An 18,707-nucleotide genomic window follows, 5' to 3' on the forward strand; every position below is an offset into this window, starting at 1 on the left:
ACTATAGATTATTTTGTATTTTCTCTGGACAACTAAATCACCTGCAAATAGAGTGCAATTAAAAAATTTTAAACCCCTACATATTTTAAAAATCTAATATTACTGCTTTGGGATATTATCGTGCTGTGTCAGATTACCATCTAAGATACCTAGAATAGGTATCTCACTGAAAAGAAATGATGAGTGTTGCATCCTATCTTAGTCCTGATCTTAAAGGGAATACTCTCATATTTCATTAAGTATTATGTTTGCTTGGAGTAGCAGACTTGAGAGATTTCATCAAGTTAAGGAATTTAACTTTTCTTTATATTTTTGCTAAGAAGTTCTGTTGTGAATACATGTTGATTTTTATTGAAAATTATTTCTGCCCCTACTCAAAATATGCTTTTATTTTTTTCTCTTTTGCTTTGGTACTATATTGAATGACAACTAATGATTTTAAATATTTAACCAATCTTTCATTTATTATATAATTACCAATTGGCCATGAGATGTCATTTTTCCAATATGCTGCCAAGGCGATTTTGTTAATATTCTGTTTAGACTTTTTTCATCTATATTTGTAATTGAGTTTGACCTATAATCTTTCTTTCTTGTGCTATACTTATCTACTATAGAAATAAGGATAATACTCCATAAAATGAGGTGAGGAGTGTTTTCTTTTTTCTATTATATAGAAGAATTTGTATAATATGAGAATTATGTGTACCTTGAATATTTGGTTGAATTTGCCTGTTATATCAGAGTTCAATCAAGGAAACAAATCATTGAGTACTATGTAATAAAAGTAATTTAGAAATAATTAAATTTAGAAATTAAACCTTACACAATTGCAAGAGGAGCTGGGAAAATAAGGTACAGAAAGGGGATTTGGATGATTAGAGCAAAGTCACTGATTAGCACTCTGATGCAATGGGATGCATGGACAGGTTGGAGTTGGCAGGGAAACCCATGAAGTCAAGCACTCCCCGCTTCCCAAGTGGGAGGGAGTGTCCAGTGGAGCAGGCAGGGAAGACTATGGAAGGATGCTGTGTCTGTGTTTGGTGGTAGGCCCAGAATTACCAGTGTGCATCAGAGCCAACAGTCAGGAAAAAGAGATTTAGAAAACACTAAGGAAGGGACAGTGGGGACAATCTGCAGGCTGGCAGCAGCCATCACCAAGAAAAGTGAGGATGAGCTGGCACTTGTGCATCTGTCTTTTGCTGCATCTAACCACAGTAACCAACTGTATCCCAATGATATGCAGAGATGAAAGTCTGGGAAACAGTTACAGCTTACCTGGTTCACAGAGTACAAAGCCATCAGGCGTGTAAAGCCGGCGTTTTCCTTGTTGCTAGCATATGGCCTCTAGCTACAGAAACCCTGTCAAGTTCCAAATAGGAAAGTTTGGAATTCCTACTTCAGAATGAACCAACGCGGAAAAGGGTTTCTCATTTAAAGACTTAAAGAATGAAGAGGAAATAAAAAGTAAAAGCAAACCAAAAATTTTGCCTGTCACAGCTACTTAAATTGACTAGATATTTTCTGTTTCTTTCAGCCTTTTGTTGGTTTTGGTTGCATGCGTATGTGTGTTTTCTAAGGATTTATACTTTAGTGCTGCTATCACATTTTCAACAATCACAATAATCATTTAGTCTCATGAAAAGAACATCAATTGGAAATCAAGGCTAATAGTTGGACTGGAATCATATGGTTTCAAAAGAATACAGTGTATTAAGCCTTTATTAGATGCTAGAAAAGAGGCCAGAATGCTCATTTTATACATAGTAGGTGCCATTTAGTCAAACAGAAGCTCAACCAGGCACTGCATGCAATGAGACCATGAGAGTTAGGGAGGAAAAGTATTCAGTCTGGAAAAAACACAAATCAAGTTTTTACACGAAAATGCTGTTCTTAAAACTTGAATTTTTAAAGAAAAAAGGACATGACTGATAAAGATGTGAATCTGCAAGAAGAAGATATCTCTGCAGGGTGGCTTGGTGATTAAAAAACACAAAGTGCATTTTTTCTTTAATCCGACCGGGAGCTGGTGGATAGCCTAGTCAAGGACTTAGCAGGGTCCCAGTTTCTAAGGGCCAGAGTCATTAAAAAGGAAACAAGGATTTTTCTGGTACAAAGATAATGGTATGCTATGGGTAGCTGTGGTCTCGTGTCGTTTCTTTTGTCATCATTGAAACCCTAAAGAAAGAGGTGCTAAAATACAAAAGTGTAATCTAAACCCAAAAGTGAGCTTTTGGAGGAAGAAAAAATATTCACACTTAGGGAAAGAAAACCTTGGGGGAAATTATGGTTATTATTTTTCTAGGCCAGTGACTCAGCAGAAATTGACAAATCTTCTGATCCTCCAGGATATTAATTGTCGATGAAAGTAAAACCGAATATAGAAAAATCTAAATTACTTGGGCGAGCTATCATACTGAATAATTAACTAATATCCACAAACCTCAAGTCATCCTCCCCATCACCAAATCTTTACCAAAATTCTTATGAAGTATCCATTTGAAAACAGGTACTTCAATTTCTTTTTATTCTGATGTCTGGTATCACCAAAGTCCAAAGAGTTGAGAAATGAAAGATAAACAAAGACTAGTTAATGCATAAACTGAATGATTCAAAGCCCCCAAAATTCAAAGTTACCATATCAGGTTGTGTTATCTGTAGTAACAATACCTTGGCTGCAAGAAAAATATTTAATTAGAACACTATGTGGAATTTTAATCTATAGAGTTGTAGATTTAAAAATTTTTTTAAAGAGTTACAAGGCTAGGCACCATGGCTCATGCCTGTAATCTAATACATTGGGAGGCTTAAAGTCAATCACAATTCATTTTGCAAAATTACCAGCATGACCTTGCTTGAGGCCAGGAGTTCAAAACCAGCCGGGGTAACATTGTGTGATCTCCAAGTCTACAAAAAATAAAAATAAAAAATTTAGCCAGGCACGGTGGCCTCTGCCTGTGGTCCTAGTTACTGGGGAGGCTGAGGCAGGAGGGTTGCTTGAGCCCAGGAGTTTGAGGTTGCACTAAGCTATGATTGTGCCATTGCACACTCCAGCCTGGATAACAGAGTGAGATCCTATCCTCTCTTTCTGAAAAAAAACAAAAAAACAAAAAAACAAAAAACAGAAACATCAGCAAACTTGACAAATCATTTTGGTTCAACTCTAGCACTGCCTTAGACTATAATTAACTAATTAACCAGGCGTACAATAAAATATTTATTTTTTTGGTGATTTTATTTAAATAATTAGAAGAAATACATCATCTATAATGAAAGTAAATCGGGCAATTTACTTACAATCTTGTAACTGAAAATACATACAAATTCTGTGCAATCACACCAAGAGGGAAAATTCTGTAGGGGAAAAGGACAGTAATGACTGAGAAACCCTGAAGCCTCCTGTGTAAATATCTTAAAAATAAAATGTTTTCATTCAAAGATTTTTCAAAAAAAAATAAGCCATCTAATTCTGAAGATATCAGTTTCTAAATTACATTTTTCATTGATTCATCACAATTCATTTTGCAAAATTATCAGCATGGACCATGCCAATGTGGAGTTAAATGCCTACACTGTATCTTAACAGTATTATAATAGTCAATCATTTCATGAAATTGATATAAATGTTATGTCCAGATCAAAGAAATTACTTTGTAACTGACCAAGCCAGTGTGATTGTCTGCTTTAACCCCTAATTTCTTCTGGGGCTGCAGGAACAACAAAAACAAAAATCTATTTGTATTGACTGCTGAAGACAACACAATTTACAAAGCACTGTTGTCCTGATTTGGGTTTCTAATAAGTTACCTAGTGATTCTCCCAGTACTCTTACTTGAAAATAAGACTGCAATGAGACTGCCTAAAAGAACAAACAAAAGCACAACTACATATCTGTCTCCAGGCCTTGAGTAGGTGATTAGTCGTAGAGATTGTGGAACCAAAACCTATAGTTTTCCTCTACTTTTGAAAGAAAAGATACTGTGCATCAACACAGTTCATTCTTCTAGACTTTCCTTTTAATTCCAGTTTTCACTGAGTCAGCTCCATTTGGTGTGGTGGGTCCAGGGCCGTTTGTTGCCATAATGGGTTAACTGATAGGAGAGAATGGGGCTTCTGGACACCCCCATCGACGGGCCGTGTCCCATAGGAGGGCATATGAAAGCTTCGCTCCATTACCTGGGGACAGGAGCCCTTATCACTGGATACTGGAATCCAGCAGCCTTGCTCTGGGCCCACTCCACATAACTGGGGCTTCTGCCTCCATGAAGTTGGTTGCACTGACCCTATACAAAGACAAAAGAAATTTCAATATTCATATCATTCACAATAGATAGGCAAGAGAAACCCTAAATGGTAGTGGTTGAAGAATTGGCCTGAAAATGAGACACAAAGATAACCCATGTTCAAACTATTCTAGGCACATTTTTTTTTTCTTCTTCTTCTTCTTTTTTTTTTTTTTTTGGATAAGCATCTCACTCTGTCATCCAGGCGGGAGTGCAGTGGCACAATCACAGCTCACCACAGCCTCTTCCTCCTAGGCTCAGGTGATCCTGGGCTCAAGCGATTCGCCCACCTCAGCCTCACAAAGTACTAGAATTACAGGTATGAGCCACCACACCCCACCCTGGGCCCAATTTTTAAAAAATTAAAATAGGCCAGTGCAGGGGCTCATGTCTGTAACTCCAGCACTTTGGGAGGCTGAGGTGGGAGGATGGCTTGCACCCAAGGGTTTAAAACCAGCCTGGGTAACATAGGGAGTCTCCATTGCTACATAAAATAAAAAACTAGCTGGGCATGGTAGTGCATGCTTGTGGTCCCAGCTACTTAGGAGGCTGAGGTGGGAGGATTGCTTGAGCCTGGGGAGGCCAAGACAGCAATGAGCCATGACCAAGCCACTGCACTTTAGACTGGGTGACAGAGTAAGACCTTGACTTAAAATAATTTTTAAAAAATTAAAATAGTCTTGGTTGGCATCTTAAAATTTTTTTTAAAAATTAAAATAGTCTAGGTTGGTTGAGAGGATTTAAAGAACTGTACTACCTGTACTACCTGTTCTTCAGCTTTTACTGTGTACTTCTGTCTCCCCATCTGGACCACAAATGACTTGAGAGTAGATAGAGCTCAGGTTTTTTGTTTTTGAGATGGAGTCTCACTCTATCTTTGTTTTGAGATGAAGTCTCACTGGAGTGCAGTGTTGAAATCTTAGCTCACTGCAACCTCCATCTCCCAGGCTCAAGTGATCCTCCTACCTCAGCCTCCCGAGTAGCTGGGACTATAGGTGTGCACCACCATGCCAGATTAATTTTTGTACTTTTTGGTAGAGACGGCATTCCACCATGTTGGCCAGGCTGGTCTCAAACTCCTGACCTTAAGTGATCTGCCTACCTTGGCCTCCCAAAGTGCCCGGATTACAGGTGTGAGCCACTGTGCCTGGTCTGAGCTCAGATTTTAGATGTATTTCGTTTCCTTTCCCCTGGCATAGTCAGCTGCCCCTAGCATGTACTCTGCACTTAACCTGTGTCAACTGATGTCAGCTGAGCTCAGTGAAGATGGTTTTATGGAACTACACTAGTATTGTGTTGTAATGAGTTTTCCAGGAGCCCAGAACAGATTGGCTCAGAGCCAAACTTGATCTTTTATTTCATTCCTCACTTGATCTCCCCCCACCCCAATCTCTATGCGCACTTTCACCCCAGGCATTTATGAGACAGCTGGACATGATCGGGGATGTGATCACTCATGCTGGGAGACAGGTATATGAGTGGCCCACAGAGAATGGGTCAAATTATTTGCAGTACAGTGCAGGGGAAAAAAAGCAACAACAGCAAAAGAGACATTCTAATATATTCCAGAGTACTCAGCTAACTGTAATGAATCCTTAGTTCTTTTCTAAGTTTAACCAAATTCCTGTCAAAGCATTGTGCTATTAGCTTGCAAAATTATATTATATGTGCCTCTATCGTGGATTACCATTATAAGAAAGAATTATGCACTTTTAGCTGCTCAAGGAAAAGTAGTAACTACAAGATATTCCATTACTTTTCAATAGTGCTACCAATAACAATAAGCACTGAAGCAAATTTTTGAAAATGCTGAATTTTTTCATTATCGGGGAAAGTAATGATCCATATAAAAAAACTATGTTATCTATTGTAGTTTTCATATTCAATTCTTAAGTGTACCTTAATATCCAGGCCTTCTTCAAATTAGGTAATAAAGTTGTACTGAATTCAGTATTGGGGGTTTCATGGCAACATAGGTATGAGAAGGGAATTTAGAGTGAGTTTTCCAAAACGAGAAGCCTATGTTCTTTCCAGAAAGAAATCTCAGAAGGAGGTTATGATAATAAGCACATTGAAGAAGGAAAAATACAGAAAATATAACTGGAGTTGATATTTCATTAGCTCTTTTCATTAGCAGAGGAACAGTTTTTGTTGGCTAAAAGTTTCTCTAAAGCTTTCCAAATGCTCACGGCACAAAGGCATGGTCAACAATGCCTTTGGCCTGTGAAACAATGTCCTCTCCTATGAAACAAAACTCAATCTGAGACCCAAACCCAAAAGGTTGATCATAATACAACTCTTGGAAAAAGTGTTATGTCAAAGGGTATGTGAGTTCATTTCTATCTGAAGTAGACTGAGTTCCTAAGAACCTGGGTTGATTTTATGGTCTCTCCACAAGTGGCTTGGCTGGACTTCATACACAGCCAGGTGTCTGGCTAAGGTCATGCCCCTGATAAGATCTGAATACTCTGAAATCCCCAGGACAATCCTCAGATCACCTTAAATTTACAGAAACCCTTCCCGCTAGATGAGTTGAACATGGAACACGTTTTCTTGGAACCATTTACAACTTAACTGGGACTATACTTACAGCTACCAGTATAGATCCTGGACCCTAAGAATGACCTCAAAACTCAATTCAAATCAAGGAGTCATCCATCGTGTTCTTGCTCAAAGTGCAAGAACATGGGCTGCCTTGTGACTAGAGTTTTGAGTGAACATGGTAACCTCATATAAGGTAGAACTCCAGTGCAAATCAGGTCCATGGCATTTCAATACAGCCCAGCTACTCACATAGCATATACAGTTTAGTTATTTTGTTTGTGTGTGTGTGGTTAAATGAGACTTTTCACTGAAAAACAGTCAGGATCTAAGTAAAAATAACCATTCATCAGGAGCCAGGGATAAAAACTGACCAACATCTGCTGCCTGGCCATCCTCACCAGCCACTGGTTGATTCCCATTCCTGAGGTCTTGGTGTTCCTTTGTAACCACAAACTGCAGATAACAAAAAGGAGGGAGAGAGGATATTGTTATAGTTCACAAATTATCTCAACATACATTGAATCAAAGTCCATGGCTTTACGATGTTCATCCTATGGAAAGTGAAGGTCAGAAGAAAGACCCTGTGAAGTTTATCTTTCTAGCTAAAGAGAGATTCGACATTCAGTGAAGAGCCTTGTGTTACTTTCTCTTAAAGCAACTAGGCACTACCAATATGTTAACTGAAGAATCTATTCTAATTATGGAATCTCAGCTTTTAGGTGATGGATTCCTGGAGGCCACTGATTTACCATAAGCAATCCAAGAATTCATAAGTGTTCTAAGAACTGCCCACAGGCCAGGGAAATAATATCTCATATATGTATGCACTACAACTTTTCATACACACAAACGCACACACACATTAATAACACTCATTTAAACATGTACCAAGTTCTGAGTAACTTGGGGCCCTTAAAGGTACTAATCTTGTGCAATGACAATTTTGCAAGCTGGTTGAACAGCCTAGGGACCTGGAATTTTAATAGGGAGGAACAGACAACAACAACATTTCTCTTCAGTCAGCAAAATGATTACTTTTGTCATTACTTGTGTTATCAAAAATTGATTGGGCACTTGCAATGCAGGCTGACCAGAGTTCACTGGCTCTCATTCACTTTAGATAGATTAGATATTAAAACAGATCCACGCTACAGGAAAGAAAAGAAGTGACCCCATACAACAGGACAAAGGACATCATTTGGTGAATCCTTCCTTGTCAATCAGTAACCAGGGCAAGGACTGCACCAAGGTTTTGGCTGATCAGGCTCCATTGGTTCTGAAATGGGCACTCCACAGAAAGGAGCACACAATTCAGAAACAACAGAAAGAGGAGTAGAGAAGAATCTCTTTGCCCACATTTTCCTTTGAGAAAGGTGTAGAAAGGGATGATGAGTGGAGTCAATCAGGGAGAAGACAGGGAAATGTTGGTAAGGGAAGGGTGAATCCAGACAACATGTATTTTCATTTTCTTACTTTTTATAATACAAATCATGCTTCATCTCCTCCTCATTAATGATCTCCCGCAGCAACACATTGCAAAATAAACACAGGACCCACTGTTTAAAGACACATGCCCATTATTTCTGTCTCAAGTCAAAACCCAACCCTCCGCACTGCAAATTTTCTAACCTCATGCCTCTCTGCCAGAAGAACATAGGTCCCGGAATTCTGGGCTGAGGTGGGAAAAGCAGCTAATGGAACTAGATTTGTTTCTGCTGCTGCTTCTCCTAGTTTGAGTGTTCAGCTCCCTCCTATTCCCACTGATACCTACAGCAGCAGTTGCTGTCAGGGACAGTTACGATGGCTGTGGGGGACTTAGCTCGGTAGCCCCAGGCCTCCTAGCATAGCTCTGAGCCAACAAGCTGCTCATGACAGCAGCAAATGCTTTGATTTTTTAATAGACATATACAGATTGTGTTTTTCCTTCATTTCCATGATGATGAATTAATGAGATGAATTAAACCTGCTACTCAAAACCTGAATGAAATACCATGTAGACTGACAAGTGAAATCTGGGTAATTTAGAAGTTCACAAAGTCATGAGCCCTCAAAGAAGCAAGTATATTCTAGAGCTAAGTCGTAGAATCACATACTTCTGGAACTGATAAAGACTGAAGGGATCTTAGAGATCATCTAATCTAAACCCTTTGTACTGAGTGGGGAGCAGAGGTCTGCATAGGTTAAAGGACTTGCTGAAGATTAGATAGCCAATTGGTGGGAAAATAAGGCTAGAATTCACATTCCTTCTAATTTTTTAGAGATAAAGTCTCACTCTGTCACTCAGGCTGGAGTGCAGTGGTGCTATCACAGCTCACTGCAACCCTGAACTCTTGGGTTCAAGTGATCCCCCTGCTTCAGCCTCTAGACTAGCTGGAACTGCAAGTGTGTACCACCACACCCAGCAAAGCTTTTTGTAAATCTTTTTAAAGAAATATGATCTTGCTATGTTGTCCAGGCTGGTCCCAAGCTCCTGGCCTCAAACAATCCTCCTGCCTTGGCCTCCCAAAGCATGGGGATTACAGGCATGAACAACCTTGCCCAGCCTCTATTTTTTCCCCCCATACTTGAGTCCAATCAAAAAAACAAGGAAACACTGGATGCCTATTACAGGTAGGAAAAGATGATCAATTGGTAGTCAAAAGCACAGTCACTGGAAAGCTACTTTCCGGGAATTCACAGTGAGTTGGGAACTGGGGAGTAGGGGAAATCATGTGGGACGGACCCCAAACATTGCTCCTCCATAACCTCTCTCTAATAGCTCTTCCCTAAGGATTCAACCCTCCATGGACCTGCGATACATTCCAGTCTCTTCCACAATACATACCACAAATAATGCCAACAGCACGCACTGAATCAGTCATTAACTCTGACAGGTTTCTAGAAATGGAAATTCCCTTAACTGATTCAAGAATGTGTAACCTGTTTCAAGACTGCCCTCTAGTGTTCCAAGATCCGTTACCGAAGTGGGTGATTTATGAAGCATCTTGAACTTCCCAAACCTCTGTGCTTTTTGGAAAACATTTGGATTGTCAGATAAAATACAGAACCCAGTTAAATTTAACTTTGAATTTAAATTTGAACTTTCAGTATAAGTATAATTTAACTAGGCATTCTATATTTTTATTTGTTAAATCTGGCAGCTATTCTGCTACTGAAATTTAGGGAGTTGAAATGTGTATGAGAAAAGAAATATTAAGAAAATGAGAGCTGAGTGCAGGGCTCATGCCTGCAATTCCAGCACTTTGGGAGGCCCAGGCAGGTGGATTGCTTGAACCCAAGAGTTTGAGATCAGTCTGGGCAACATGGTGAAACTCTGTCTCTACAAAAAATAGAAAAATTAGCTGGGCGTGGCAGCGTGTGCAAGTAGTCCCAGCTATTTGGGAGGCTGAGCTGGGACGATCATTTGAGCCCAGGAGGTCAAGGCTGCAGTGAGCAGTGGTTGGACCACTGTACTCTGACCTGGGCAACAGAGCAAGATCCTGAAAAGAAAGAAAGAAAGAAGAGAGAGAGAGAGAGAGAGAGAGAGAGAGAGAGAGAGAAAGAAAGAAAGAAAGAAAGAAAGAAAGAAAGAAAGAAAGAAAGAAAGAAAGAAAGAAAGAAAGAAAGAAAGAAAAGAGAAGAAAGGAAGAAAGGAAGGAAATTAGCATAATCTTGGGTTTTTAAGACATCTATCTGGAATGTGTCAACTAAAAATATGGAAAGTCTTCACATAACACATACAAATCTAAGTTATAGAAAGAATCTACATGAAAGAAAAAAATTCCAAAAAGTTATTGTGCCATTAAATTATGGCCTTATTATAACTCATCTGATTCCTTTAGTTAATGACACAGTTCCCCCACCCTCCCACCCAGGACCTCCCTAGCTGATGTGGTCTTGGCTAACATTGACACCAGCTGGAAGCTATAACCGATTCCAGTCATTCTGAACTCAGTGAAAAAATAGAAAAAATGAACAGGGGTTAATATCAAGGCAATTCCTTGCTTCATCGGCTTTGGTCACATTACCCAAGGTTGAGGGCAAGAGGACATCCCATCCTCACTGTCAGCAGGCCTATGACTCCTCGCGTCTCTGCTTGACTCCTCAGAAGGATTCTTTGGATTTTTCGTTAGCAGCTTCTGAGTCCTATGATAAAGCCAAAATTTGAGACAATCTCACAACAAAACAAAATACTCTGCCCACTCAGTGATGGTCAGGGACAACTAACTATTTCTGCTACTAAAATTTCCGTACTTGTGTGGGAGAGAAGAAATATGAAGATAACTAGGAACATAATGTTAGATGTTCAAGGCATTCTTTTCTGCAGAACTGAAAATACTATCCAGAGAGTGTTTCACTCTTTCCAAGGTTCTGTGAGGTAGAGGGTGTGTGTGTGTGCACGCGCGCACGTGCACGTGCATGTATGCCCATGCACGTTGGGGGAGATAGCCTTGCATTCATTCATTCACAGGTATTGAGTACTAACTATACCCCAGGCACTGTCTTAGTACTGATGATATAGCAATGAAAAAACAACTTACTAATTTTGCAGGGAGGAGTGGGGCAATCTGTGGAAAAAATATCTCAGCAACTGTGTGAGGCAGACTATGTTAGCTCCATTTACAAGTGAAGCCACTGGGGCTTGGAAATGGCAGTGACTCAACTAAGGCACACAGCTACCAATGGTGGTGTAAGAAGTGGGTCATAATGACACAAAGTCTAGGCTGCTCTTACTGGTCCACTGCAATCTCTCACTCAGAAAGAAATTAGAGGCAAAAACAGAAGGAGTGGATGACCCAATATAAGAAAGTCTTATAGTTGCTAAGCCAGGAAATACACTAGGTATCTTGCTTCCAAATCCAGTTTCTTAGAGTACTGTCTTGTTTGACATTCAGCACTAAGTCTACACAGGGCACAGTGCCATTCACTAGGGCTGGGGGTGGGGAGATTTAGCATGGAGATGGATCCCCATCCTCAAAGCAGTAGCCCCTAGAGTGGTGCATCTGTGAGACTCCACAACAGCACTACTGTCCTGGGGCAGATAAGCAGCTTAATTGCCTCTAGGAATACAACCCTCTGTCAAAAGCCCTACCTAGACATCCCGGGAAGAGTGATAAGGATAGGAGGGGCTGCTGTGAATCTGGCATCACAGACAGCACCAAGAGATGGTATGGGTTATTATGTGTTTTAATCAAAGACTTCAAGGAAAAAAATGGAAGCAAGTGGCTAATATAAACAATTCCAAAGTTGCAAAGGTACAACGTTGTAATTTGTACCAGTCAGAATGGCTATTAATAAAAAGTCAAAAAAAACAAAACAAAAAAACAGATGCTGGTGAAATTTTGGAGAAAAGGAAACACTTATACACTGTTGGAGAGAGTGTAAATTAGTTCAACCATTATGGAAAGCGGTATGGTGATTCTTCAAAGAATTAACTGCAGAACTACCATTTGACCCAGCAATTCCATTACTGTGTATATACCCAGAGGAATATAAATCATTCTACCATGAAGGCACATGCATGTCAATGTTCACTGCAGCACTATTGACAATAGCAAAGACACGGAATCAACCTAAATGCCCATCAATGACAGATTGGATAAAGAAAATACGGCACATATACACCATGGAATACTATGCAACCATAAAAAGGAATGAGATTTTGTGGGATTTTGTCTTTTGTGGGAACATGGATGGAGCTGGAGGCTATTATCCTTAGCAAACTAACACAGGAACAGAAAACCAAATATCACATGTTTTAACTTATAAGTGGGAGCTAAATGATGGGAACTCAGGAACACAAAGAAGGGAACAACAGACACTGGGGGCTACCTGAGGGTAGAGGGTGGGAGGAGGAACAGGAGCAGAAAACATAACCATTGGGTACTGGGCTTAATAACTGGATGATGAAATAATCTGTACAACAAACCCCAGTGACACAAGTTTACCTGTGTAACAAACCTTCACATATACCCCTGAACCTAAAATAAAAGTTAAAAAAACCTACAAAAAAACAAAGTTATAGTTTGTGATGAAATACTTCCTGTTGGTTTTCTTACAAGGGAGTCCTTCCAAGAAATCACACGTTGCAAACTAATAACATTAGAATACTTGAAAAATTTATTTAGTTTCACAAACATTAGACTTTTTCGTTTTGTTTTGTTTTTGAGACAGAGTCTCCCCCTGTCACCCAGGCTGGAGTGCAGTGGTGCAATCACAGCTCACTGTAATCACTGCCTCCCTGGCTCAAGCGATCTTCCCACCTTAGCCTCCCGAGTAGGTGGTACTACAGCTGTGCTCAGAAAGAATTGTACAACCCGGGATGCATTTCAGTGAAAAGAAAAAGAAAGGGTTCTGACGAGCTTTCTTTTTGAAGGAATAGTCCTTTCACTTCTGATTTTAGGTGTATGAGAGTCTGAGGTTGAAGATACTCTTATAGGTATGTAAAGTCTATAGTCATCTTTCGTTGAACTGGTCTTTGAATTCCAAGTTTAAAAAGGCAGCAATTTGCTGTTAGCTTTCAATCCAGACCTCTGAAAAATGCCTATAGAACATAAGACATACTGTGTCATAACACAACAAATAGGAAAAAATACTTAATAATTATGGCACGCATGAACTTAAGTTTCTAGTTTCCATTTTCTTCCCCTGTCTTTTGGCAATGGTCCAATGGGATGAACATTGATCATTCAATATTCTTTCTACATATATCCAAGATATTGATTACACACCAGGCTAAAAAGTCCAATGTTATCGATGGACTACTGAATTAAAATGTCAAGTTTGTGCCTAAGAATCTTGTCTCTCAAGAGGTGGTAGAAAAGGGCTTAGAGCATATGATTCTTTTGGGGGAAGGTTACAGTTCATAGAAAATAAAAATAATAACAGATAGCATTTATTAATTCCTATATGCCAGACCTACACTAAAGCCTTTACTTAGGTTAACCCAATTAATTTCACAATACCCTTAAGATAAGTACTATTCTTGCTCCTACTTTATAGCAAAGGGAATTAATGAAAACAGAGATTAGGACACATGTCTGGTGTTATTTAGACACTGACTTGGATTTGAACCTGTATAATCTGATTCCAGAGCCTGTGCTCTTAACCACTACACTAGGCTATAACAGGATCTCTGATAAGTACATCTTGGCTGATATGTTGAATTTTCCAGAACACAAGACAGTTGCCACTTGAGTGGTTGTGTAGTACCTGTAAATGTGGTTAAATTTTTATCTACAGATGGTGGCAGCAGATATTTTGTACATTCTCCGAGAATTGGGACCTATTAGTCAAGTGGGTCTTAGGTTCTCCAGCCACGAAATGATAAGATTGAACTAGATAATTCCATAAAGTCTCCTTCAGCCCTAAAGTTTTGTGACTCACTGATTTTGTACAGCACAAACCATAACAGTACATAAAATGCTTTTCAATATTGATGATAATAGAGGAAGCTGTCCTACTTTCTAAGAAAACAGAAAATGAGCAGTGTGATGCCTGTACCTGCATCCTAATGTAGTGTTAGTTTTAAAGAATTGAATGTATAAATGTTATTGTTCTACAGTTTTTAATTGTTAACTTGAAATTATTAAAAGCACAAAATCTGAGGACCAGAAATTTCCTTCCAAGTTAGGGAAGATACCGATTTTCTTTTATGACAGTTCTAATATTTTGTGGGAAATCAACTCAATGGAAGACAGCCACAAAAAATTATAGTTATGCAGGCTATAGGGGGAGCATATAAAATTAAATGAAGAAAGTGGAGTGTAAAACCATATTATGATTGATAAACAACACATATACTATGCAGGTGTATGGACAATGACTGCAGTGGAACAAGGAAAAAGTAAAAGCACTGATGTTTCAGAGCAATGAAATCCTGAGCTAACAGTAAAAATTGTCCTGTTATTTCACTTTTTTTTGGACATGGAGTCTCACTCTATCACCCAGGATGGAGTGCAGTGGCACAATCTCGGCTCGCTGCAACCCCTGCCTCCCAAGTTCAAGTGATTCTCGTACCTCAGCCTCCCAAGTAGCTGAGATTACCAGCGTGCAAAACCACGCCTGTTACTTTTTGCCTTTTTAGTGGAGACAGGGTTTTACCATGTTGACCAGGCTGGTCTCGAAATCCTGACCTCAAGTGATCTGCCCGCCTCGGCCTCCCAACGTGCTGGGATTGCAGGCATGAGTCACTGTGCCCTGTCCACTTCATGTTTTAAATGTAGTATGTAGATGTTCATCTCAAGGAGGCAGGCATTCCCCTGGGAGGTCTTAGAAAGAGGTTTCCAGTACCAAAGGAAAGACAAGGTCACCTGTAGTAGTGGGCACCCCACAGGCTCAGGAGGAGCAGCACGACAAGCACCACCACGCAGACAGCCACCACGGTGACCTTCTGCTGCTGCCCGTGGCCAGCGTGACGCAGTTCCCACCACTTCAGGTCTCGGTACTGACATCGCTCCCCGATGTAGCCAACAACACAGCTGTGACAACACACAAACAGAGGTCATCAGAGGTGCCTGGCCAAAAACGCTGTTAGTTTTGACACTTGATATTCAGTTGTCTCTCAACCTCTGCATTTCTAGACTCAGCTCTTTGGAAGCATATAGAAAATCCATCAGGGGTCAGTTGAAAGCGCTATGAATTACAAGTTAATGTAGCATGGACTTCTCCCTTTCGTCTGTTTGCTCTGGGATTTATGGGGGATTATTTGCATACTGCCTCTATAAGGCATTACAGGACATTGATTAAAGATCAGTTTCTGTTAGGCTAAAATCCTGAGGAGCCACCTTTTAAAACCAACACAAAGCAACTCTGCCCTAAGAGCCAAGGGAGTTTTGGAAACAAATGTTTGGCCAGATTGCAATGAGTATAGGTGAAAGGAAAGGAGAATTTGAAGGCAGAGTTCCTCACTTGAAACCAGCCTATAAAAGAAGAATGTGTGTAGTTTCTGAACAGAACACATAACCTAGTCTGCGGAGAAAACTTTTTTCCTTTAAAGAAAAAAAATCACTACTAGTGCAAGGGAAGACCCAGTAACAACATACATACAGGCATTGCCTATTTTCTTCAATGGGGAAAAAGCTGTATGGAGGGAAAAGGACGCTCGCCCACAAACACCCTGCTGTCCCACTAGTGAAACTGTCACTAGAGTGAACTGCTGAACTTTTTTGAAGAAAATGAAGCAATGCTGCCATCTACTGGGAATGTGCATTTCCAGACACGATTAAGATCTCAGGTAAACGTCTGTATTCTATTATCCTTTGCAAAAGCATCAACTTTGAAAAACATCCTATTAAACACTCTGTAATGCCCACTTATTAAAAATTCCTTCCTTTGGGCCCTGGATCAACTATTTGTTCATCCATGTCCCCACTTTATTCCAAAAGGACTTAAAGGAATAAAAATACAGAGAACTGACACCAGTGCCCATAGTGAGAAGCAGCAGCATGGACAAAACACTGGACAGAGCTCCAGAAGATCTGGGCTCTAGGCCTCTCTCTACCTTTAGCTGGTCAGAGGGGCTGGGTAACTCACTCACAGAAGAAGGAAGGAAATGGATTAGTACCTGTTAACCATCTTGTATGTTTGACACCTTGTTAGGCACTTTTACTCATTTTATTTTTGATGGCATATTCCCATATTTTGGATGAGGAAACTGAGGCTCAAGTAGTTTGTACGAGGTCACACAACTATGAGTGACAGATTTGACTCCAATGGTTCTCTGATTTCAAAGCCTATGTTCTTTCTACTTTACCATGCTGCTTCCAAAAAGAGTTTTATGCTCTATTCACCTCTGAAAAGCTATCTTCTAGAACTAACCGTGCAAGAGATACCACGATCTGAGTGCAGAAGCATAAAGGACCATCATTATTCCAGGTTTTCTTGGATGCTGTTTTCATTCTAGCTATCTTTGGTTACAGCCATTTACTATCAATGCCTAGCAGCACCACTTTTAAACTGCTGGATGTTAATGGGCCACACCTCTGATCCTTTCAGAAAGTTTGAGGTCTTGAGGAATATGTCAGTCCCTTGGCCAAGAGTCCTGGAGATCCAAGTCAGCTGCAATAGCAGAGCCTCACTGAGTCTTATAAGAGCCCAGAATAGTCATTCAGCATTTTCCAAGGTGGGAGGGGAACACAGGATACTAGTTCTTTGGTTATGAATTAGTTCTTCTGTTAAACCAAACAAAAGATTCTCTGGCCAAATAAGTTAGCCTTTCCATAGTCAAATAATTTTGAGACATTCTAGACTCAATACAGATAAACAAGGCTTTTTTTTTTTTTTTTCTCTCTCTCTGTCACCCAGGCTGGAGTGCAGTGGTGCCATCACAATTCATTGCAATGTCAGCCTCCTGGGACCAAGCAATTCTCCCACCTCAGCCTCCCAAGTAGCTGGGAATATAGATGTGTGCCACCATACCTGGCTAACTTTGGGAGGCTGAGGCAGGCGGATCACAAGGTCAGGAGATCGAGACCACCCTGGCTAATATGGTGAAACCCCGTCTCTACTAAAAATACAATAAATGCTGGTGGGTGCCTGTAGTCCCAGCTACTTGGGAGGCTGAGGCAGGAGAATGACGTGAACCCAAGAGGTGGAGCTTGCAGTGAGCCAAGATCGCGCCATTGCACTCCAGCCTGGGAGACAGAGTAAGACTCCTTCACAAAAAAAAAAAAATTGGTAGAGATGGGGTCTCCCCATGTTACCCAGGCTGGTAAACAAGACGTTTTAATGTGTTGTGGTATATGCTGAATCAAGAATTGAGGGCTAGACAGAAGATTAGAAATTATGGTTTAGGAGTCACGCAGCTGGAGGCTACAAGATTCTGAACCTCCTTATACTGCTCCTAAGATCACTGCTTGAAATATTCTATAGATCCTGCACTGGATGGATCAGCTGACACCACCCAGATCAATGAACTGGCTCATCTGAACTTGTGGCCCCCACCCAGGAACTGACTCAGTGCAAGAAAACAGCTTCGACTCTCTATGATTTCATCCCTGACACATCAGCACTCCCGGCACACTGGCTTCCCCTAACCCACCAAGTTGTCCTTAAAAACTCTGCTCCCCGAATGCTCAGGGAGACAAACTTGAGTAATAATAAAATGATGGTCTCCTGAAAAAACAAAAAAATTGAGGGTAGAGTATGTTGCATCTCTCAACGTGATTTGACCATACGGCCTGTTTTTAAGAAGCATTTCACAGCACTCATATTGGGGGATCTTGGTCCAAAGGAGACCTGCTCAGAAGGGTGGCTGAAAGACAGAATGAATGAGGACCTCCTCTGAGCCCAGGTTTGGAGCCTCCTGAGCATCTCCAAACCAGGAAATCTTTGAGGAATACCTCGGGCATGGAGACTCTCAACTCTCACTTCTGCTGCATCACCCCGGGGGCACCCTGTGGTTTCCTGTGGCTGAGGGGAACGTCCACTGCCTCTAAGAAAGGAAGGAAGAGCTGGCTCTTCCAAAACCTGCTTACAGCATGAAGAATACTCTGTACAGAATGACGCCCGCCTAGGAAGTGTTTCTAATGAAAGTTGGACCGGTAAAGCACTTCCTAGAGACTTGTTATTATGGAATTAATAAAACATAAGGTGAGGTCATCAGGGCAGGAGGAGGCAAGGGTTGAATAGTTAATTAAACCACATTTTAATTAAATATACAATTTAAACAAGGTTATGATCCAGATTACTGTGAACTCTGGTAATATTTTAAATATTGCTTTAGATTCAAGGTCCTTAAATTTGAGTCTTATCTCCAGTTTGTCATTTGTAGCAACTCATGTTTAAAACATTATCAGGGAAATATGATATTTTCATCAGGATTTAATGACAGAAAGAAAAGCAGTGTGCTGAAGAGTTCATCAATCATTTAATAAATGGATGCTATCAGATCCAAATGAA

The 18,707-nt window shown here is 40.3% G+C and overlaps 1 protein-coding gene across 1 annotated transcript in view; it reads right to left on the reverse strand.

Moving 5' to 3' along the window:
- Positions 1–3,214: 3,214 nt before the first annotated feature.
- LOC105486254 (epidermal growth factor) overlaps positions 3,215–18,707 on the reverse strand; it is a 100,473-nt gene continuing 84,980 nt past the window's right edge. The window contains exons 21-24 of the mRNA XM_071093195.1: positions 15,119–15,286; positions 10,835–10,952; positions 7,199–7,280; positions 3,215–4,283 (exon numbers count right to left, since the gene is read on the reverse strand). Of these exons, the coding sequence (XP_070949296.1) occupies positions 4,030–4,283; positions 7,199–7,280; positions 10,835–10,952; positions 15,119–15,286 (622 nt within the window). The 3' untranslated portion in view covers positions 3,215–4,029. The remainder of the gene's footprint in view (positions 4,284–7,198; positions 7,281–10,834; positions 10,953–15,118; positions 15,287–18,707) is intronic.

The sequence above is a fragment of the Macaca nemestrina genome, chromosome 3 (assembly GCF_043159975.1).
Source record: "Macaca nemestrina isolate mMacNem1 chromosome 3, mMacNem.hap1, whole genome shotgun sequence".
NCBI classification, from domain to species: Eukaryota; Metazoa; Chordata; class Mammalia; order Primates; family Cercopithecidae; genus Macaca; species Macaca nemestrina.